This window comes from Aspergillus sclerotioniger (genome assembly GCF_003184525.1).
Source record: "Aspergillus sclerotioniger CBS 115572 chromosome Unknown BO94scaffold_10, whole genome shotgun sequence".
Taxonomy (NCBI): domain Eukaryota; kingdom Fungi; phylum Ascomycota; class Eurotiomycetes; order Eurotiales; family Aspergillaceae; genus Aspergillus; species Aspergillus sclerotioniger.
Window position 1 is genome coordinate 938,341 of NW_020291000.1, and position 21,398 is coordinate 959,738.

Sequence of the window (21,398 nt, forward strand, 5' to 3'; positions counted from 1 at the left end):
GGAGTATGCAATCTCTTCAATAGAGAGTGTGCCTGATGATGGGGAGCCGATTGTTGTTGAGGTGGACACGAGTAGAAAGGGCGGGAACTCGACTGTCAATCCAATCTAAGCCGGTATTTATTGGAACAAAACGATACTGGAGATGCATTGACACAATTTTCATAGATGTCCAGGACCAGAAAGTACCCTAGCAGATAAAGTATTCCTCAAAAGGCATTTCCTCCAACCTTTCTATCAAAGTGGTTATCTGGAATTCCAGCTCTTCTCCAATTCCTTCCACATATGCCCTTCCCACAATCTTGTAGTGCATCGCCACATCGTCATGTGTATCGGGGCATTCTCGGATGATAAACACCTGGCCAATCCCACAGGGAAGTATCAGTTGATCGCCATTCTGAGCATCACATTCAGCTATCCCGACAGTTTCAAACGCAGCACCGCAGTCGATCCAAAAGACAGATGCTCCAGCTTTGCCATCATAGAGTAAAGCTTTCTTGTATATCATTTCTTGAACCTCTGCCAGAAATGAATCTCGGGTCTTAGTTTTTGATGACTTTATGAGCTCAACGAAGTCACTCATGCTAAGCGGCGACGTCCATTTAGTATAGTTATATACGGCGCTCAGTAGTGGATGTCTGGCGACACCTTCCCCATCTTTTGAATGCGAATCTGTATCTGAAGCATCCAATGAAGATAAAAGGTCAGCCGGTTCAGAGGGAAGTCGAGAACTAGAAGTGATCCGGCCAAGTGGTCGGGCCCCGATGTGTAGGGTTGATAGATCATTTGATACACGGGGGGCGTAGATGATTGGCCCTGAGTAAAGCGTCTTCTTGGGCTTACTGTTGACGCAGAGGTTATTGAGTACATGTCGAACACGTAACAGGTCCATTTTGTCGATGCTTAGCGTCCAGGATGGAAGAGACTTCGAGCAACAAAGATCGAAAAATTGGAACGCTTCGGCACTCTCATAATTCATCATGAAAGCTGTCGCCTCACGCATGACTTGATCCATTGATTTCTTATAGTCTGGAGGGAACATCTGCTGTGCCTTGGGAGCCATTCCATATAAAGCGTACACCCTGTCGTGTGGGTGGCTGCATTGGCGGGAAATTGTCGCAAGGACTAGTCCAGTCAAAGTATTATCACAGTGATCATGTTTTCTGAAGAAATGCGGCGCGATTAAATCCATAGGCACGATGAGCGTAACTTCTTCGAGACGTTTGAGCCATACATCGTGAGATTGGAGTCGTGGCTGCAGATTCATCTCTGATCCGTCATCCTCTCTTTCACTTTTTCTTTTTTCGCTGAGCCTCCAGGCTATGTCCATAATCGCAAACCACTGATACATTGGACTAAAAGGCTTGGAGGAGTGGGATAAATACACCCCAAGATTTCCCAACTTAAAAGACAGCTTCCCGCACAGACACAACGGCTCATTTTTCGGAAGGTGCCATTCCTGGAATGTCCATAATCGCTTCCAATAGGGCCTGACTAGCAGGTCATGACAACCATCAAGGACTCTGACCAAGGCGTCGTATAGGGCCTGTCTCTCTCGTTCAGTCAGGGTGATTTTATCACCGAGGTCAAGCCAGTATTCACTTCTCAAAGTATGCCGTCCCTCCATTGCATCGTTATAAGCAACTGTATCTTCAATATTTGGATTTGACAGTTCTCCCAGCCATGCAATCACCCGGCTTGCATTCTTGTATATGTCGCTCATCAAAGGCACTTGGGTGTTCTTTTCCAGTACGTCCAGCTGGTTGATACAGACAAAATCAACCCAAACTACACGAGTCTCAGTCGGCTGACGAAGTCGCAGTAAGAACACTGCGAGACTTTTGGATATGCCGAAGGGACAGTCGTTAATTGTAAGATTCGTCAGCTCGGTGATATCTCCCCAAGCATATGAGAGTGCCTCGAAATTCGGAGAGTCATCGAGAGACACAACCCGGAGGATACCCTGTATAGGGTTTTCTTCATCCTCGTTGGGACAGATTTCCAACAGGCGGATTTCTCTTCTGTCCGGATCGAGTGCACTATATAACCCGGACATTATGGGATGGTCTAGAGCCAGAGACCCATTGTTTCGGGGAATGACCAGTATTAAGAAGCTTCGTCTGCCTCACCCACTGCCGAGGACACGTCAGAGCAAAGGCAGCTGTCACTCAACCCCACCTATGGAGACCAGGTTGGAACCTGGGTCGGGCCAATTGGTTCTTCTGCAGTTATCAGCTTAGTGCTCACACTACCATGCACCGTACATCCAACCACATGAAGAAGCCGTGTACCCACCTGTATCAACAGGGATATAATTGGTACTGCGGGGTTGGGCATCCAATGTTTGCTTTTTATATCTTGACTCCGGGCCCGATAGGTCGGCAAATCTTGCCCAATATATCATATTCGGCCCACCCCTGTCTATATGCAAAGATAATATGTTACAATAACCGGTTCAGACAGTCACGAGGCTATAAAATAATCATAATTAAAATGAAAATGCTCCAACAAGCCACATGGTCTTCACCTAAACACCCTCTTCAAGGAGCTTCTTCTCCGCCAACTCCTTCAACGACCTCTTCTCCTTCTCCACCCCATTCCTCCTCTGCGCCACATCACACAACTCCAAATTCCCACATTCACACTCCCCCTCCCTCAACCACCGATACGTAATACTCCACCGATCCTCGCGCACCCTCACCGACCCATCCGCCAACGTATCCGTCTTCCTCTTCTTAATCCCATGCGTCCAATGCAACCTGGCATCCCCCCTCATCTGCATCATCGTCCTAGGAGTCAAATCCACATCCACACGTTCCTCCGTCTTCCCCTTCCGGAACTGCATCATGACCGGCGCCCCCATCGACAACGCATACAGCTGATCATACGCCATATGCGCATCTACATGGGGCGGGATACCACTTCCCGGCGGATAATACTGCAGACAGACCTGTTCCGGGGGGCGGTTTTCCGTTGTAGGAATGAGCGGTTTCAACCAGTCCGGGAACTCCTTGTACGGGATGTCGGGATCTATTCCAAAGGTCTTATAGTCGAAGGTGTAGCCGTAGTGGAGGGATTGGCGACCTGTGCGATCGGGCCAGTCTAGTTCATGGCGGAAGATGGAGATGAGCTGTTGCTCGTGTTCGGGGGTGATGAAGTCTTCTTGCCAGAGGATGCCCCGGGGTGAGATGGGGAGTTCTTGCATGGTATGGTTGGGATGGGATGCCTGGGGGTTGTGACGGGAGATTAGATGTTCCTGGTTATTTGCTCGATGGGGAAGAATTTTCCCCGCCTCCGGGTGGGGCGGTTGAGAGGGCCAATCAGGTTGGAGAATGGGGTTGGATGGTTAGTATAGGGTTTAGTCGATATATTAGGTAGGTTACGATGCATATTCATTGTCTGGAGGAAGGAAGTAAATGATTCAGTTATTCGATTGATCTGGTAAGTACTATGGGGATAAAATGAGGCCGGACAGTCAGACGCTGTAAGTTCCAAGCAAGCAATCAGAAAGGACATGGTCGCATACAGCTCGAGAGGATAGACTCATGTGCCTGACAATTAGAAGGGAGTATCATCTCCTGGACAAGGATATACCCTGCGCCAGTACCAACGCCACGAATATTGAGCACTCATCCTGGTGCCTGCTTCGCTTACAGCCTTCTCAACCATGACTTTTACCCGAGAGAACGGCGTATTTTGCTCATCGAAATGTTCCAAAATGGCTTTGAGTGTTGGAAGATTTCCTAGTTTGGCCACTCTTTCTAGCAGGGTCTCCCCGTCCTTATAGGAACAAAATGGATCGGCACCTTTTTTCAACAAAAGCCTCACGGGTCTCGCTTCACTGCCATAGCTCATCATTGATGCGACACAGAGAAGGGGCGTCATATCATGTATATTTTTCCGCCAGTTAATATCTGCCCCGTAATTCAAGAGGAGGTCAACTGCTCGCTCATGGAGGCTAAGACCCTCCCAGGCTTCTGCCGCCATAGCGAGATAGCTTTCTACCTTCGTGGAACACCGCCTGAAATTAGGATCAAACCCCGCCTTGAGGAACATTTCCATGATCTCTGTGTTTGTCTTCTTCACTGCCTCAACAAACGCCCTCTCCAGGGGCCAGCTAGACGGGTGCAGCGCAATCCCCAAATGGTCCACGACAAGCTTGAAGACCTCGGTTCCTCCGCGCACGGCCCGCGCAATGAGACGGGCAATATCAGTCCCTTTCGGTGCAAGGAGATCCCGGTCCACCAATTGCTGGACCATTTTCAAACATGCCTCACTCCCTGCACATTGGACAATGATTTTGTCGAATAAGCTACCACGAAGTTCTTTGACGAATGGATCCACCCCTCGATCCAAAAATAGCTCCACCATTTCCGGGCATTTACGCGTCACTGCAGAAAATATCGGCGGACCCTCGCCCCTGGTATCATCAGTACTCGCGCCATGATCAAAAAGCAGCCTCACAATGCCGAGGTGGCCAAGTCTAGCAGCAGTTCTTAGCCAATCGCTCAGGAAGTCTCTCCAATCCTCAACCTCGACGTTGGGAAATTTGGCCACCCAGTCGATGTTTAGCGAACGTCTCGCAAGATGCTCGCATCCACCAGTTGCCGCACCCATCATGATGGAGAAATTGGTTTGCAGGGTCCCTTCTTCGATGATTTCATCCACCTTGATCTTCTCCAGCAGCAAGGGTGCATAGTCCGGGAATTTGCCCGCTGCGGTACTCATCTCGTACAAAATATCTGTTGCCTGAGGTTCGCTCAATACACCTTCCCACTGAGGATCCGTGGGCAGTTCTAACTGAGCCCCATGATCGAACAGGAATTTGACCAGCGCGATGTCATCATCCCATAAAGCGATTCTGATGCTCTGGTGATAGGTAAAATCAGGATCGGAAAAGTCAGGCCGTACACCATGATCAATAAACAATTGCAGAGTCTCTAGACTCTTTGGAGACGCCGTCGTCCAAGCACAACCTTCAACCATTTCTTCTTGACTTTGATAGTCACGAGTGAGGGGATTGCATCCATGCTCTAGGAGCAACTTCACCATCGCAGTCTGACGATAAAAGGCTGCCGTGGACAAGGGCTGGAAAATGTTAATTATCTGTCTGGGAAATTCCAGTTGCGCACCATGGTCAATCAGCAGCCGAACTATTGCCTCGTGGCCATGTGTCACCGCGGCCCCGAGCGGGTTTGCGAATTGCCATGCCGTGGAGTCACCCAACAGGGGGTTTGGATCGACTCCGTAGTCTAACAACATTCGAACAACCTCCTCATGGCCACGAGCTGCTGCAAAGGCAATTGGAGATTCGAGGGGGATGTTCCGATACCATTTGGTCGTGTGTGGAGGTGTAGCGGGGACGCCTACTTGGAGTAACTTGCGCACGCAGGCTATCTTTCCCTTTCTTGCAGCCTAGTGGAGGACGTCGCGGTCGTGGTGTGTAAAGTCTGATTCGAAGACGACGTTTTTGAAATAATTGTAGAAGTGAGTAGTGGCGATTGAGTGGTACCGATGACTGGTCTCGGAAAGGGAACACACATCGATCTTATATTCCATGTGATTCATTGGCTCGAGCACGAGCTCGGTCAGGAACCTGTCAAGACTCATCATGGTGAAGTATGTTCTGGATGTTGCTGTTGAATGAGTGGATACGCTGGCCAACTGGCTGGCTATATACCGGGTGACTCGGTCAGGTGAGGCGGGGCCCGAAACTTGGAAACTGTCGATTTTATTCAATATCAGGGCATTTCCCGTCGATTTCTCTTTGAACTTAGACCAGCATTGTTTGTCGATGCCTGGCCTGGATACACCAAGACGGTGTTTTCCTTTTCACCTGCATTTCCTTATCGATTTATGACAACGGGCTTTGTCACCCTTCCCTTGATGGTCTAGTTGGTTCTGGCGTCCGGCTGTAATGGTTCATTGGCACCGGAAAATCCCTGGTTCCATTCCGGGTCGAGGGACTGATGTTTTTGCTGATGCCGATATTCCAGTGTTGTATTCCTTGACACGTTTGAGGTATCCTCCGACATTCATGCGTATGTTGACGGACATTTCCTATGTTTCCGGTAATCCATATTCTGTTCATTATCATCTAATACTTCGCCTTTCAGACATTATTGTCTAATTCAATATAGTAGAATTCGTATAGTAGAGTTATTGCTTACAAAGTGCTCCAACGAATGCAACGGAACATGACCACGGAACCCATCCGCAGCCCCAACCCTCATCCCGACGATCTAGACCGGCCTCATCTCCTCACCCAATACCACAACCCTGCACATATGATCTAATCATGACAAGGCTTACTCTTTCCCCTCATCTCACCTCTTTGTTCATCTCCTCCAACATTCCCAAACCCTCATTCAATTTACCTACCTGCCTACCTACCTACCACCTCATCACACAACACCAACCCAACAACCTCAACCAGAAACAAAACAAAATGTACCGTCCCATCCTCCGCCACCCCCTAAAACACCACCTAATCCAAACCACCACAACCCCCACAACCTACGACACGATCATCATCGGCTCCGGCCAAGGCGGCACCCCACTTGCGCGAGCCCTCGCTCTCGCCAACCCAAAATCCAAAACCGCCCTTATCGAACGCGAACACATCGGCGGCTGCTGCGTAAATGACGGGTGCACGCCTACCAAGACGATGATTGCTTCTGGGCGGGTGGCGGATCTGGTTAGAAGGCGGGGGCAGTTTGGTGTTTACCTTAGTGACAATGTGTCTGCGCATGGCGACGGGGGGGATCAAGTCCGGGTTATTATGGAGAAAGTCCGGGAGCGGAAGAGGGATATCGTGAACGAGTTCAGGATGGGCAGTGAGAAAAAGTTGAAAGATGCAGGGGTGGAGATTCTCATGGGTGAGGCTAGTTTCGTGGACGGCAAGACGATGCTTGTTGTTGGTGGGTATGGGGGGGAGAGGGTTGTTCGTGGGGAGAAGATTGTGATTAATACTGGGTGTCGGGCTGCGGGGGCGGTGGTGGAGGGGTTGGAGAGGGTGGCGAAGGAGAGGGTGTTGGATTCGACGTCGATTATGGAATTGGGCACTGTGCCGGAGCATTTGGTTGTTGTGGGGGGTGGGTATATTGGGGTGGAGTTTGGGCAGTTGTTTAGGAGGTTGGGAGGGAAAGTTACCTTGGTGCAGAGGGGGGGGCAGTTGTTGCCCAGGGAGGATGGGGAGTTGAGTCGGTTGTTGGAGGGGGTTTTGAGGGAGGATGGGGTGGAGGTTATGTTGGGGGGGAGGGTTGTTGGGGTGGGGGATGTGGATGTGCAAGATGGGAGGTTTGATGTTAAGATTTTAATGAAGGAGGGGGAGGAGGTGGTGGTGGTGAAAGGGGCAAGTCATGTTTTGTTTGCTACGGGACGGGTGCCGAATACGGAGCGGTTGAATGTTGGTGCTGCCGGGGTGGAGTTGGATGAGAAGGGGTATGTGGTGACGGATGAGTTTCTGAGGACTTCTGCGACGTCGATTTATGCGATTGGGGATGTGAAGGGGCCGCCGGCGTTTACGCATGTTTCTTATGATGATTTTCGGGTGCTGAGGTCGGCGTTGTTGGAGAAAAAGGGAAAGGATCAGGGATCGAGGATGTCCATTGCGGAGCGGAATGTGCCGTATGTGGTGTATACGGATCCGCAGTTTGGGCATGTTGGGTTGCATGAGTATGAGGCAAGGGAGAAGTTCCCCGACAAGAAGATATTGACAGCGCAGATGCCCATGAGTTATGTGGCTAGAGCATTGGAGACGGACGAGTCACGGGGTGCTATGAAGGCTGTGGTTGATGGGGAAACTGGATTGATTCTGGGATTCTCGTGCCTGGGTGCTGAGGGGGGTGAATTGATGAGTGTGGTGCAGACGGCAATGATGGGGAATTTGCCTTATCAGAAGTTGCAAGATGCGGTGTTTGCTCATCCTACTTTTGCGGAGAGTTTGAACAATCTTTGGGGGTTTCTGAAGTGACTGGATACTTGTCTGATTATCGATGCTGTTTATACTCATGGTAAGGTCTATATGATGAGGGATGAACTAAGCATGCTGGCCAGGCTGACTACATAGTGTCCGCTAATTGTATATTTTTAACTCTTTGTCGATTGTTTTAGCAAGCTGTGAGACAATAATGATCGTTTACAGAGTTTTAATACTTATTGTATAGATTCCACATGTATATAATAGGAGATTGTATATAGAGTTATACATAGATATGTGGTAAGAATTTTGTAGATCTCCGGGGATTTATAGTATCCACATTGATACAATGACTCATACATACTTATTTTGAGTTCATCCAGGGATTTATACACAAGAACTTGTACAACTATTCAGCAAGGGCTTATTGCTTATAGAATTTTATATGGTGATTATATGTAGCATTAAAGACAGTATGTTTCTGCTTGTGAAGCGAGCAATATCTAAGATGGTGATGAAGAGTCAAGGTGTGCGGTTAGCAGACGCTGGAGGATTGACCTGGCCGGTGTGCCTCCACTGTGCCCTAGCAAGAGCACTAAAATTTCGGCAGATATTCCTTCTTCAGAGGTGCCAGGCCGATACGGATATTGTACGACTCCTGCTCAAAAGATCCCCAGTCGAAGACAGAGTAGAAATTGCTCAACCAGTACTGCCCAATGAGGGTATTGGGACTGCTCCAGGAAATGAAAGGAGGGAAGCAGTGGTCATCGTCCTGGTAGCCCGGAACAGCCAGCTGGTCGCCAGTCAGGTTGAATGTCACTCCATCGCCGTAAAATCCAAGAGTGAACGAGACGGACCATGTCTCGTTGAACTCAGAGCACAGAGGGCGGTATCCGGAGGAGATCTTGGCATATGAGAATGGGGTCACGGCATACACAGCCTCGATTTGGTCCTCAGGAATGTTGATAGTTCCGGCGCCTGGTTGTATCATTAGTGAGGGTGATAGTATGGCGATAGAGCAGGGTCTCACCAGTATCGAAAATAACATCGCCGTACCAGTTCAAGAGATCACTAGAGTAGTTCTGACCATTGGAGGTATTGTGTCCCTGGATACCCTGGAGAGGTGTCTTGTAGATCTCAAATGGGGACAGCATCTCAATCCACTGCAGCTCACCGTCCGCATACTTGTCCTCGTGGCTGCCACCGAAGGTCAGGACACCGTTATTCTCGGGATTGGGTTCGTCCATTGTAGATACTCCGGTCCCTTGGTAGATGCCAAACCGTGGCTCGTCCAACAGTCCATCCTGCAACATCTGCTCGAAGGAGGTGGTAGTGTTCTTGAATGCGATGGAGCTGGATGCCATGCCAATGAATCCATCGGCTGCCAAATCCGCCCAGGTACTGTCGGTGATGACGGCGAAGCTTTGCCGATAGGACGCGTTAGTGTTGGGAACTGTGAGGATATCCGAGGCAGCGAAGCCGGTGATGGTGCCTCCGCTGTAGTCATTGGTGTCGTTCGCCATCAGGTTCACGCCGGTCGAGGTGAGATTATATTTGTGTCGGGAATAGCTGGCAACGATGGTCAGGACATACTTGGGGAAATAGATTGAGGGAAGTATTACCCGCTCACGTTCTCACACTCCGTTGTACAATCGCCGTCCAGCACCCACAGAGAGGATGATCCGGTGTCGTACAGCAGATCAAAGGGGCCGCCTGGGGTTCCGAGGTCTACCTCCACGGTTCTCTTCTATCGTTAATAAAACCATGGGAACAACACTCGGAGTCAAGTCACGTACGTATCCATTTCGGACCTTAATATCCAGGTCCAGGACATCACCAAGAGCGGCTGTCGCCAATGCGGAAACAAGTAGAAGAGAACGGGAAGCCATGATGAAGATGTTCTTGCTGTATGGTTTGGAAGACGTGGGATTTGTGCACTTATATAAGTGAGCCAGGGGAGATTTATGTCATTGGAAGGGAAGTCTTCGAGAACATTGTGAAACAAGTGGCAAGTGGTGGACACTGGCGGGCCTGAACAGCCGATATTGTTGGTTGGATGCAAAGGCGAGTGAGACACGTTTCAGTCTATTTCCGTCTGGTTAAGATCATCCAGTCTTCGGTGAGTCTGAGCACAGACATGTTTTGCAGCTACCCGTGGACTTGATCGGTTGGAACAGCCACCACGTGCCTGATGATAACGTTGCAAACATGGCTACAACGGACTGAGGAAATTCCTGGATCCATCAACGGGTATTTCCATATGTTTGCCACGCTCTGTGGCAGCTTATTGTTTCTTCAAGGTGCTGCGGTCAAGCTTTACCAAGGATTCTGGATGGGTCTCCGACCGGCTACAGTACCCACTTGGTACCGAGGGTCCAGTGTTTGGCAGTAGGACCCTGATTACTGCATTATATCCCTGTCTCGCAGCGTTGACCATTGTGAATCAGGCATAATATCTAACAACCTGGCAAGGAGTTGGTACTGCAAAAGTACAACACTCAACTCAAAACAGGAAGCTTGGGAAGAGTAAGTCGACTGGCGTGTTCAAGCAATCACAATAAACTTGATGAGTATAGTATAACAGATCATGCAACATGTACATACATCAATTCGGACAATCATTGCTTTGTCGCATGAGCATGGATTCGGACAACACCAAGACGAAGCCACGTGATATAGGGTTAGGCAAAGCGGTCCACTTTGCATACCAACGCAATTCCGGAATAACCGCAGAGCCTATCCGAATACAGGCTCAAGCCCTAGGATACGGTGTCGGTCGAACCGCAATATCCTTGTAGGCCACCACCCCCGTCTGCAGTGTGTCGGTAATATTCGTGGCCAGCGCATTCGCAGCATCCTTCAAGTTGCCGGCGGGAATTCGAGCCACGACGCTCCCAGTATAAGTCAAAGCGGCGGTATGCTCTTCCTGCAGCTGCGAATAGATATACCATCCCTCATCGGCGACTTTTATCAGATCATGGATACTGATATAATTGTTCACAGCGGTGGCAAATTGCACGGTAAGCTCCTCCAGCGGGGGTATGACTGCCGTCGCTTCGGTGGTGTTTAGAAAGTACGACTGAATCTCTTTGGTCTCGGCAAGGAGTGTAGTGATCAAGCCCGCAGCCCCGGCGGTGATGTTGGAAATGTCGCCGCCAGGGTAGGTGAGGATGTTGGCATCGAGGATGTCCACTTTGGCGCTTACGGCTGCGAGGCCTTCGGTGAAGATGGATGAATCACGAATGGTAATTTTGACAGAATGAGTAGTGGGAGTTGGCGTGGCGAGGGCAGTGGTTATAGTGCCCAAAGTGAGCAAGAATGAGGGTAGGTTGGGTCTCATGGCGTGACAAGAATAGCAAATTGGAAATGAGAAGCTCGGGCGGTTGAGGAGGGGCAGGCAAGGAATCTGAAAATAAACAATCGACCACCAGAATAAATTCTACCAGGTGGGTATCCTGCCAGGTTTTTATCCTACCAAGCTCGAGCCGGCAATGGGCGGGAGAATGTTACCATTTCCCCTCGCAGGATCATGCACACATCGTATGTCGAAAAGAGGCCGAAGAAATGACAGATCGATTTTCTTGGAAAGAAGCTAGAGCGAAAAGGATTCTCAAGGGTCTAGACTTTTCTCTCCTGGGCACAAATGGCGGAATAAAACAGGGAAAGCGGCGGAGTTGCATGGACGGTCCCTGAATAAAATCCACTAGGCACAGTCTAGTCTATAAAGAGATTAGTTAGTTATTTAGGCTAAGACGAGCTTAGTGACATTACGGTTTCAAGTGATTAGACATCTAAGTGTGGGGTGAGTACCTGCTCAGACAAGAGCTGTAGATCGGGCAGCAATGCATGGCGATAAAATCTCGTCAACAATACTTGAACTCGCATTCAATGCCGGCTGCAGAAATCCCAGAGTTCCAAGATCAATCCGATAATCTTTCCTTCCTATTTCCAGCGCGGCGTGACACTTTTCAATCTCTCAAGCCTTATTGAATGCGTTCACGGATATCTGATGTAAGTACAGCACCTGCTTCAAGTTCCAAAATCCAACATACCACAATAGGTCTATTAGCCATCAATCTACACGGTCTGTAATAAATTTGAAAAATGTGCTCGATAAATCGCATAGTGTACGGAGTTTAACAGCGAATAACTAGGAAGACAATTGCAGATATACATGTAACGCATTCCAACAAACAAACCATGCAACAAAGTCAAAACATAGAAAAGATTGGCCAGTCACTGCCTACTGCCAAGATTCTAGAGGCAAGCCCCAGCAATTGAGTATGACGATTTGATTAGGGCTCGGGTCAGTTCCTTTGTACCAGGACAATAGACTATGCAAAGACATCGGGATTAGCTGCGCGTGAATATGCAACCCAAAGCTCTATCGCATTTAATTCAGTTAGCCAATCCTTCTTGTCCGATGGGCATTAGAGATATTTTGGGGGTGCTCATACTGTTGTAATTGATTCTTGCTTCCGCTACAGCATTCCTTCCACTTGTGATAGCATCACTTCCTGAATCGATGTGGGTCCTGATTGACTGAGTAGAGCTGTACGCATTTCGGTAGGTTTCGATGAAGATGAGACGTCCCTCGGCCACACTGAGAATAATTAGCTTGGCCAGTCGAGTGACACAAATGTGTGTATAGCTATCGTCTCATCACATGTGATGATACTGACGTACCTCAAGGTGGCTTCGCCCCATGCGACGGCCAGTCTTGCACGCTCTAGGTGCTGCTCAGGCGTGGTGTTATACCTGGTTTGGCTGAAATAGCCTAAGAAGCTTGATGGGCCGATGAGTGCACGGAGGCTCGTCGCTTGTATTCATTGTAGGCTGCTACAACATTAGGCTGCCAAGGCAATCTCTCGCCGGTAGGCGACGGGATCAACGGCGGCCAGCCAATTCCAAAGATCTCTCACAAGCGTTTCTTTCGGGTAAAGCTGGTCGCTTATTTGTCTCACCAGGGACATAAGGGAGTGCACGGAATTGATAGTGGCTGCCGAATCGATTGATGCCGTTGAGACTGCCGACTCGCCTGTGCCAGATGATCGCACTGACTGCCTGGTTCTATCCGAGCGGACACTAATTGGCCTTCGAGCTGCAGGATAGTTTGCCAATGGAACCTGGAAATGGAGTTCAGCCTATATCGAGCTGTCACAATAAATCAGAGAAGGGTATTCCTTACGATTCGAGGAGGAGGGGCCGGAGGGGAGACGCTCCTTGGACCACGTCTGTCAGAGCAGTTTGGCAGTCATCGCCCGAGTCGCTGACACGAGATGCACATTTCGGTGAAGAAAAGCGGAATATATGGGTGGTAGTAAAAAAAGTCTAGAGGAAATGAAAACAAAAGTATTCCAAGGCGGATTACCAGGGGTGGTTGCAAGCAGTAAATGATATATGGGCTGGATATGCTAGTTGGATGTGGCAGATGGACATGTATAGAAGAAATCAAAGCAGAGCAAGCAACCGGTAACCGGTCAACTACTATTCATCTCATATATCAACGACCATATCCTTCCCCAGTTTGATAGCCTGCGTCGAGCCGCCAGCCTCGCCGGCATGGACAGGGCGCGACATGAGACCAAACGAATCGCTCGTGGTTAAATGAGAGCGGTGATATGCCATGATACCCTTGACCTTGACGCATAGTGCGTCTCAGTGTCATTGAGGCATGATGGACTGGTTCGACGACATCCCAAGATGCACTGGATGTAAGTGTCTCGTGGCTATTTTGATAGCCGCCGAGCCCTAAAATAGTAGCGGAGGATCAAGCGGTCGTTTCCAATGCCGCCAGGCCAGGCCAGGAACCAAGGGGCCCTTGCAGGAGCTGATGTAATAGCGCGAACTGGACAGCAGCCACATTGATTATTGTCCCGCGCCCGCACCTGGAATTGGCTTCACCGTCATCCATCATCCCATGGTCATCGTCTCCATCCCTTAACATGAGGAAAATCGTCTCAAAGTTGAAGCGCTCTTTGCGGCTATCCAGGACAGAGCCAGTTGACCCCACCAATGGCTCTAGACGCCCCAGGCCATCATCGGTCTCAGACACAGCCCCGGGACAGTCCGTTCTCACCGGTCCGCCTCGGGATGTGCCCCTAGAAACCCTTCCGCCCGAGATTCGTTATCTCATCATGTCCATGTTGGAGCTTCGGGGGCTTCAAGCCTTAGTTCACGCGTCCCCCGTTTATCATCGCCAGTACCTTGCAGACCGTTGGCGCTTACTCCCCAGATGCTTGGATGTGACATTGCAAAGCGTCGCTGTCGAAGCATGTTTTGCATATAGGTCTGGCATGGCCGAATTCTCAGAAACACGCAATCCAGAGGCAGTCATCGAACTCCTTGATCTCTATCAAGAGCGTCGCGCCTTGTTTAAGGCTTCAGCATGGAGCCAAGACCTCACCGCGGACGAGGCTTTAGGCATGGTGACGTTCCACCTTTCGATCGTTGAGCCACTTGTACGGAGATATGCTGTCTGGGCACTGGGAAACTTGGCGCAGGAACCCGAGGTGCGGCAATGTGATGCATCGCTTAGCAAAACGGAGGAGTTACGACTACTACGTTCCATGTATCGCTTCCAGCTCTGCTGTAACCTCTTTGGTGTCGGCTGCCACGGGACGCCATTCAGCCCAAGGTCGGAGTTTGACTCAGTCAGCATCTTGAAAGTATTCTTGTCGATATTCGAACCCTGGGAGGTAGAGGAAATTGTTTGTATTTATGCCTTCGCGAAAGCAAAGTACAACCAGATTTTCGACGACATCCGTTGGGATGTGCACGAAGAGAACCCCAAGTTCGATGGCCAGCGACCTCCAACCCCAGATGGTGCGTTTGATCTGGATAACAGCTGTAAGTATCGGGTTCTTTTTTTATCACATTGTTATATCGGTCGAACCTATGAGATGAAACATTGGACCCGATTTAACAGAAGTAATCTTTTAGGGATAAGACATAGCCTGCTCTATGGCACCATTTCCCGTGGTCTCAGGCTACTACACACTGTCTTTTGCAATATCAGGGATCATGAGCACTTGGTGTCGACCATGCAAGATCGAATCTCATGGCCTGCTGGCAGCTTTCTTGAACATGAAGCCTTAGGACAGTCAGCGCAGACCATACGGCGCAGACAGCACCCTTCTCCTCGAGACTCAAAGGAGGAAAGGCGTGACCCATTGCCATTTCAAGGAGACAGGGTGGATGATGTGTACCCCCCATTGGCGTGGACGCTGATGTGGCGGGGCACCTATAGCAACCTGTTTGGATACTATATGGAGGATCCGATCCGGAGCTGGGGATATGTGATGTGGGATGCAGCGCGGCTGGAGCAATCAGGGGCAAAAAAGGTGCTGAAGCGTCAATGGACAGCAGAGTGGAGGGGCGATGATCCGAGAGATCAGCTGTTGTAAATGGTGAATGAATTAGCGAGGATCCGACATCTAACCTGTCACTGATATTTTTCTTCCTCCAGCAACAACCACTGTACTATACCAAGTATGAGGCGGGTGCTAGAATCTTGGGCATTGATCCAACCAAAGCCTGACGTTCAGACAAGGCGGGGTATGAAACGCGATGGATTAGATGCCCGGTGACAAATTGGCAGCCACCTTCTATAGTTATAGCAAATCATGCCTGCGTTTAGGATCTGATAGCGGGAAAACTCCGCCTGACCACGCTAGGCAAATCCCGGATGGCTCCGAATCCTTCTGACTCATCTGATGTCACCCTCCGTTTTTACCCGACCTGCTGATATCCTCTAGTAGTATGCAGATCTATAAATGCTAATACCTGTCCTAGTCTTCACAACTTCTATGATTCCAATCCATTCTCACACCTACATTAAATAGAGGAACAGATTCCTTCCTCCCATCCCAACTCTAACCAAGACCTCATTTTCCATGTTATGACCCAACCACCATACCTCCACCACTTAACCCTATCCCACCACCAACCATGCGATCCCTCATCCACCGCCATCCCCTCCTCACATCCATCCTCTCCCTAGCATCACTCACCACTCTAACCGCCTACCTCACCAAATGCCACCTGGACCAATCCTTCCCCCGAATCCCCATCACCGACCTCCCCAAATCCAGCGCCTGTCGAACCCTCCTCGAAACCCCCTCCGACACATCCACCCCCACCCCTACCCCATGGGGCATGAAATCCTCCCCGCTCCTGACCCGCTGGTCCGGCGGGCCCAAATCCCACTGGATCCCTTCCTACGTCGCCCTTCAAGCCGAAATACCCATCTCCCAGCTCGAATCACCCAATGATAGTAATACGAAAAGCTCCACCCACGACCTAACACAAACCCTCCTCTCCGCATTCCTCTCTGCCCGGTCCACGGGAATAGAAACTATCCTCTTGGATAGATCTATCCCTTATCTATCCTTCACCCCCGGCCACCACCTCTTCGGAAGGGCAAAAACCATGGGTGCATTTCTGCTAGGTACTTGGTCCTCGAAACAGGGGATGACACTTCACCCTGGAGATTTACCCTCTGAGGCGGTTAAACCTGTCACGGAATTTTGTTCGAATGAGAGTACTGTTCGTGGTGAGGGGAGGGATGTAGCGGGCGCTGTCGTGTATTGGAAGTTTCCGGATGGGTTGGTAAATGCGGTGGATAGGGCTGGGTTGCCGTGGCGGTTGATGGAGGGGGGTTTTCAGGAGTTTATGGTAGAGAGGGTGTCGGAGGAGAAAGCGAGGGTTACGTATGTTTGTGTAGAGTGTATGAATATGTATCCTGGGGGAGATCGGTCTACGAGGGATTGGAGGATGTTGCCGTGGGTGATGTATGAGTTGCATGTGGTTTATGCGCAGGTTTTGTGGTGGAAGATGATGAGGAGGTTGAGGTCCTGAGGTGGATGATGTCTCTCCACTCTTGGGAATGAATAATAAGCCGAGAATGTACGATAGGAGATATAGAAAGCTGCTTTTATGGGTTGTATGTATATTATGTTGAATTGTTTGGATCAAGATACATCAAGTATCAGTCCTCAGGATCATACCGAAAAGGGTAATATCTCGAGCTTATGCCCCCCTCAAAACCTCTGCATCCCTCAGACTGAGCAAAACAACCCGCAACCCCTCAAACCAAAGCAAATAGGTAAAAAGAAAAAAAAGCAAGATCACCTCCTCTTCTTCGGCTCAAACGACTTCTTCTTCAACCCACCCCAACCCTCCCCCTCCCCTAAATCCAACCCCTTCTGCTCAACCAACTTCCCAAACGCCTTATCCTTCTCCAACATCTTCAAATCAATCCCCAACGCACGCCCCATAACAGGAGCCAGATCGTGAGCCGCGCAGACGCGAAAATCCCCACTCTCGATACGTTTCTTCTGGCGCCATTCGAGTCGCTCATTCAGGCCTTCTTCCACCATTTGTGTGAAGGTCTTGCCGGTGGTATCGACGACTGTCTGTTTGATTTTTTTGGCTTCGTCGGAGGAGAAGTATGGAGGGACGATGAAGGAGGGATCAGTGATGCTTTCTAGTCGGGTTTGGGAGGTGGGGTTGTTGAAGTTCTGGAGGTCGGAGATGAGGACGTGCAGGCGGTACCAGAGGGTGGGTGAGATGGAGGTGTCTTTGAGATTGGAGATGGTGGTGATTTGGGTGGAGGTGTCGTCTTTGGTGGCCATTTTGATTGATGGAGATGGTGGAGTGGTCATTTTGCAAGATAGATGATGGGATGTGGTGGTGTGGTGGGAGATGGATAGGTTGGAGGAAAGAAGGAAGGAAAGGTTGATGGAGGTAACACAGGAATAGAGAATCACTGTCCTTGGCACCAATAGTCAATTGGATGTCATATGTAGTCACTATTACGATATCCTCTCTGTCACGATTGCTTACTCTTACATGGTAATTGGAATTTCTTACTAAATGTCAAAGTGGATTGGGTAGGATTAAACGTAAAAACACAAGAATAACATAACACAGATAATTATCCAAGTAAATACAAATAAACACTAATCATTTTGATTCCGAGATATGCTCGAGGTGGAAAATATGAAATGTCTGACAGCAAACATAATAGAAAGTCAGAGACACAGTCTAGGCTCCGGTATGAGTAAATGTTACCCAGGCTGGACATTTAGGCCCAAATTCATCCCTGGTCTCCAGCAGGGCATCTCGAACAGCCTCTGCAACCCCCCGGGTAGGATCCGAAATGGCGAAATATTCTTGTATCTCGTTGTATGTGTCATCGGTACAAGGCCACATGGAATCAACGACATGAGCAGGACATGTGGAGCGTAGCTCATCCATCAAACCCTTGGTGGGGGAGTTTATGGATTGATACACTATTTCCGGTGGGGAGCAAATTGATCTATAGTGTGTCGGCTTTCTGTTGAGGATCGTGGATATGGTGATTCCATCAGTAACTGATCCCGATTCAGTTTCTCTCTCAAGGAGGAAATAATCATGTGCAGGATCTTGAGGGTCTGGATGTCCTGTGCAGACGAAACGCACAACCCCACCGCTAGTGAGCCTAAATTGTGGGTTTTCCATACGAATATTTCCCATATCCCTCACAATGACTGCTATCTCTGCCCGTAGTAGATCCTGCTCATCATGATTCATCCCTCCTGCCCAGCAATCCTCAGATCGTTCAACCATCATGATCTCCAGGACGGACGATCGGTGATTCCTTTCTAGCTGCTCTGCCGCCCTTGCGCGTGCGTTTTGAAGTGCCTTGATAGACGGTACGTAGGACGAGATTACCTGGTGAAGACAACTATCCTCGTCGTCCTCCCCAGCAGCGTGAAATGGAAGGCCGCTGGCAGCTCCGGTTCCCATCCACCAAACCCGACTTCTATCGCCCGTGGTGGATATTGCATCATGGGAAGCGAGCGTTTCCAAAATTGGGTGGACGCAGGTACCCCAAAGCCAAGATAGCTCTTTTGTAAGGGAAGAAATATCATCTTCCCGGTCAGACTCATCGTAGTTCGGGTCCGCATCTTCAGCATCGCTGCCTATATTCGCGTTCCGAGTAAGATGTCGCTTGGATTCTGGTGGAGCCTCAGACATCATGTCTGGCAGAGGGACGGTATCAATGCCACACGACATGATAAGAATAGCTTCACAACTGATATGTGACCAGTTAACAATAACAATAGGTCCATCCCGGGCGCAATCCATCAGCTCTGGGATGGTCCGCCGCCGGAGGAAGTCTTCGAAGCCCGCTTGTTGGCGAATTCGTTCTTCACACTCTTGGAGCTGATGGAGTGCTGTGCGCCTCCCTCGTACAGAGATTCCGATATCCCCGCCGTGAGCAGTTTGAGCAAACAACTCCTGCTTAGTCTCGTATTCCTCCGCTAATTCTGGATGACTCTGACTCAAGTCGGGCAGGTTCCGTTGACAGTCAAGGATGTATGGGTTGGTAATATCCCGCACGAACACGATTGTAATGAGAGCCTCATCAGCATAGCCTTGCTTCAGCAACATGGAGCAGGTATCACTCGCAAAGTCCTTGAATTCCCTGAGGGAACGCTGTTGATGCTGACGCTCGAGATCTCGGCTAAAGGCATACGGCAGGAGGTGGAGCACCATCTGGGCGACTTCACGGGCTCTTTCCAAATGGCCGTCCAATATCAAAAGCTCAACCGCCTTCCTCGCGCTGAGAACACGAGCCAACGGGCTACCTGTGGGGCGTTGACAGCATTGGACCATACATCCCAATCCCGCCCCTCCATCGGCCTGTTCCCATCGTCGTCTTTCCAGCAGTAGCATTCCTAGATTGTAGAGAAGCCCTGCCCGAACAGGGTCTGTCACGCCTATTGAAGCCACCGCTTTTTCAGTCTTTGAGATGGCATCTTGCACCCAGAGATTCTCTGCGCTAGCCAAATAGCTATAAAGAAGCCCCAAGTTGGCCATACATAAGCCCTTCTTGTGTCTCACGAATGGGACCAAAGACTCCAGGATTTCGACCCCTCGGTTGAACGCATCTTTGTTTGCGGTTGCTCCATGCCGACAGATCAAGACTTGACACAGCTCCACGAACAGATTGACCTTTTCGAACTCATCCAGCAAAGGCGCACGGATAGCTTTCATAAGATGTCTATATGCTGCCCTGATATCAGCAACATCGGCATTTTTCTGAAATATCAACCGTAGGTCCTGGCCCAGGCGTTGCTGTACAAGGCGACGCCAAACGTGATCCCCTGGCGACAGCCTCGGCAACACGCTTTCCAATGCCAAGATGGCTGTCTCGAGATCTTCGATCTGCCCCGTCCGGTTATACCGGCTGCTTGTGCGGCGAGCAAGCAAGATCCATCCCTCTGTCCGTAATGAATGATTTTGGGGAAGCTTCGCCACCTCCTCCTCTGTTTCTGGGAAGCCATCAGTCAAAGGTTCGTCGATGTCAAGAGGCATTCCAGCGATAAGTTTGCTCATTAATGACCACGCTCTCTCGAAGTCATCGTCGCCACGATCACGCAGTGTATATGCCGTCACGAGGAGCGATGCATTCTCGCACTGTTGAGCACGATTCCATGAAGGAGAGGTCATCGCGTCTTCAAGGTCTACAATGCCGTGATCAAGATCTGGGTCAAACCCGGTACTTTGGTGCCGATAGATAAGGGCTCGTGCGCATCCTGCTTGAAGGACTGGCTCATCGGGGAGCCAAAACAGCGCACATTGGGTGTATGTAACTGCGTTCTCAATGTCTTTGGACGCCATGGTTACCTCATAGCGAATGGTCAATGCCATGGCAATCATGTAGAGCAGTGTACATCTTCCGGGGCTGTCCACGGCAGCATGAGGCAGGAGCCGTTCATATTGAGAAAGCACTTTGTTGAGTCCTTCAATATTCCGTGTAGTCCAATTCTTCTCCAAGAGCTTATAAGCCTGAGAGGCGGCCTGGTCAATGCTGAGACGGTTCCAGGATGGGGGTGCTGGCATTGTGGCGGTGGATGTCTGGGATAGAAATTGTTTTGCATGAGCTGGGCCGTTGGGGAGGGGACGGAGACTTAAATGTGACCAGTCGCTCAACAGTCGCGTGCAAGACGCGTGAACAAAGAATTTATTGCTGTCTGGTCGCTATGGATCGTTATACGACGCGCTAACCATGGCGCGCATCCCTGCCGGCGATAAGCCACTATTCCAAGCCAGGTCGAATTACGAACGCAGCCCACAAATCGGATGGCCCCGGATGAGTCCATCTATGATGACCGACACTTGCGAGTCCGCGGTCTCCAATCTCCACCCTCATGGCCATCTCACTGCTGTCGGTCAGGCCTGTCAAAGCTCTGACCAGAAGTCTAAAACCGATAGATCGCATCTATCTGGGGAGCAGACGGAGAAACATGTCCCAACAAGTTCTCTGGCACCTTGTCAGTATGTCATACCCATGGTCTCACCGGGTCGTCTAGCGAAAGCGAAGTTTCCCTTGACCTAAAGTCTTATCTGACCTCGGTCAGTATAGCGAATCATACTGCAAGGGGTTTGTTGCCTGGTAGGCGGGGATGACCTGTAGAATCGCGTTGCC

At 49.9% G+C, this 21,398-nt stretch overlaps 10 protein-coding genes and 1 non-coding gene across 11 annotated transcripts; 4 read left to right on the forward strand and 7 right to left on the reverse strand.

Moving 5' to 3' along the window:
• Positions 1-62: 62 nt before the first annotated feature.
• BO94DRAFT_31232 (HET domain-containing protein) lies at positions 63-2,326 on the reverse strand. The gene is made up of 2 exons (XM_025606834.1): positions 2,293-2,326; positions 63-2,216 (listed from the first exon to the last, which is right to left on the reverse strand). The coding sequence occupies exon 2, from the start codon at positions 2,051-2,053 to the stop codon at positions 188-190; it is 1,866 nt and encodes a 621-aa protein (XP_025468966.1). The 5' UTR covers positions 2,054-2,216; positions 2,293-2,326; the 3' UTR covers positions 63-187.
• A 61-nt stretch (positions 2,327-2,387) lies between these two features.
• BO94DRAFT_534081 (2OG-Fe(II) oxygenase family oxidoreductase) lies at positions 2,388-3,227 on the reverse strand. Its single transcript, XM_025611455.1, has one exon. The coding sequence runs from the start codon at positions 3,200-3,202 to the stop codon at positions 2,525-2,527; it is 678 nt and encodes a 225-aa protein (XP_025468967.1). The 5' UTR covers positions 3,203-3,227; the 3' UTR covers positions 2,388-2,524.
• A 297-nt stretch (positions 3,228-3,524) lies between these two features.
• BO94DRAFT_31235 (ankyrin) lies at positions 3,525-5,627 on the reverse strand. The gene has a single exon (XM_025606835.1). It carries the CDS (start codon positions 5,257-5,259, stop codon positions 3,556-3,558), a length of 1,704 nt encoding a protein of 567 aa, XP_025468968.1. The 5' UTR covers positions 5,260-5,627; the 3' UTR covers positions 3,525-3,555.
• Positions 5,628-5,877: 250 nt separating this feature from the next.
• On the forward strand, positions 5,878-5,963 carry BO94DRAFT_t131. The gene has a single exon. It is a non-coding gene; the product is annotated as a tRNA-Tyr (tRNA).
• Positions 5,964-7,305: 1,342 nt separating this feature from the next.
• Positions 7,306-8,101, forward strand: BO94DRAFT_534082 (uncharacterized protein). Its single transcript, XM_025611456.1, has one exon. It carries the CDS (start codon positions 7,316-7,318, stop codon positions 7,970-7,972), a length of 657 nt encoding a protein of 218 aa, XP_025468969.1. The 5' UTR covers positions 7,306-7,315; the 3' UTR covers positions 7,973-8,101.
• Positions 8,102-8,513: 412 nt separating this feature from the next.
• BO94DRAFT_584582 (pepsin-like aspartic protease) lies at positions 8,514-9,807 on the reverse strand (the record flags this gene model as incomplete). The annotated part of the gene is made up of 4 exons (XM_025615638.1): positions 8,514-8,896; positions 8,949-9,487; positions 9,541-9,662; positions 9,715-9,807. The coding sequence occupies 4 exons, from the start codon at positions 9,805-9,807 to the stop codon at positions 8,514-8,516; spliced, it is 1,137 nt and encodes a 378-aa protein (XP_025468970.1).
• Positions 9,808-10,238: 431 nt separating this feature from the next.
• Positions 10,239-11,462, reverse strand: BO94DRAFT_31250 (uncharacterized protein). The gene has a single exon (XM_025606838.1). The coding sequence runs from the start codon at positions 11,256-11,258 to the stop codon at positions 10,671-10,673; it is 588 nt and encodes a 195-aa protein (XP_025468971.1). The 5' UTR covers positions 11,259-11,462; the 3' UTR covers positions 10,239-10,670.
• A 2,372-nt stretch (positions 11,463-13,834) lies between these two features.
• Positions 13,835-15,364, forward strand: BO94DRAFT_623342 (uncharacterized protein). The gene is made up of 2 exons (XM_025617144.1): positions 13,835-14,767; positions 14,861-15,364. Exons 1-2 carry the CDS (start codon positions 13,864-13,866, stop codon positions 15,322-15,324), a joined length of 1,368 nt encoding a protein of 455 aa, XP_025468972.1. The 5' UTR covers positions 13,835-13,863; the 3' UTR covers positions 15,325-15,364.
• A 364-nt stretch (positions 15,365-15,728) lies between these two features.
• Positions 15,729-17,066, forward strand: BO94DRAFT_623343 (uncharacterized protein). The gene has a single exon (XM_025617145.1). It carries the CDS (start codon positions 15,869-15,871, stop codon positions 16,775-16,777), a length of 909 nt encoding a protein of 302 aa, XP_025468973.1. The 5' UTR covers positions 15,729-15,868; the 3' UTR covers positions 16,778-17,066.
• Positions 17,047-17,688, reverse strand: BO94DRAFT_574310 (uncharacterized protein; the record flags this gene model as incomplete). Its single annotated transcript, XM_025615012.1, has 1 exon — positions 17,047-17,688. The coding sequence occupies exon 1, from the start codon at positions 17,581-17,583 to the stop codon at positions 17,047-17,049; it is 537 nt and encodes a 178-aa protein (XP_025468974.1). The 5' UTR covers positions 17,584-17,688.
• A 204-nt stretch (positions 17,689-17,892) lies between these two features.
• Positions 17,893-20,812, reverse strand: BO94DRAFT_623345 (uncharacterized protein; the record flags this gene model as incomplete). The annotated part of the gene is made up of 1 exon (XM_025617146.1): positions 17,893-20,812. One exon carries the CDS (start codon positions 20,810-20,812, stop codon positions 17,966-17,968), a length of 2,847 nt encoding a protein of 948 aa, XP_025468975.1. The 3' UTR covers positions 17,893-17,965.
• Between the last annotated feature and the right edge of the window lie 586 nt (positions 20,813-21,398).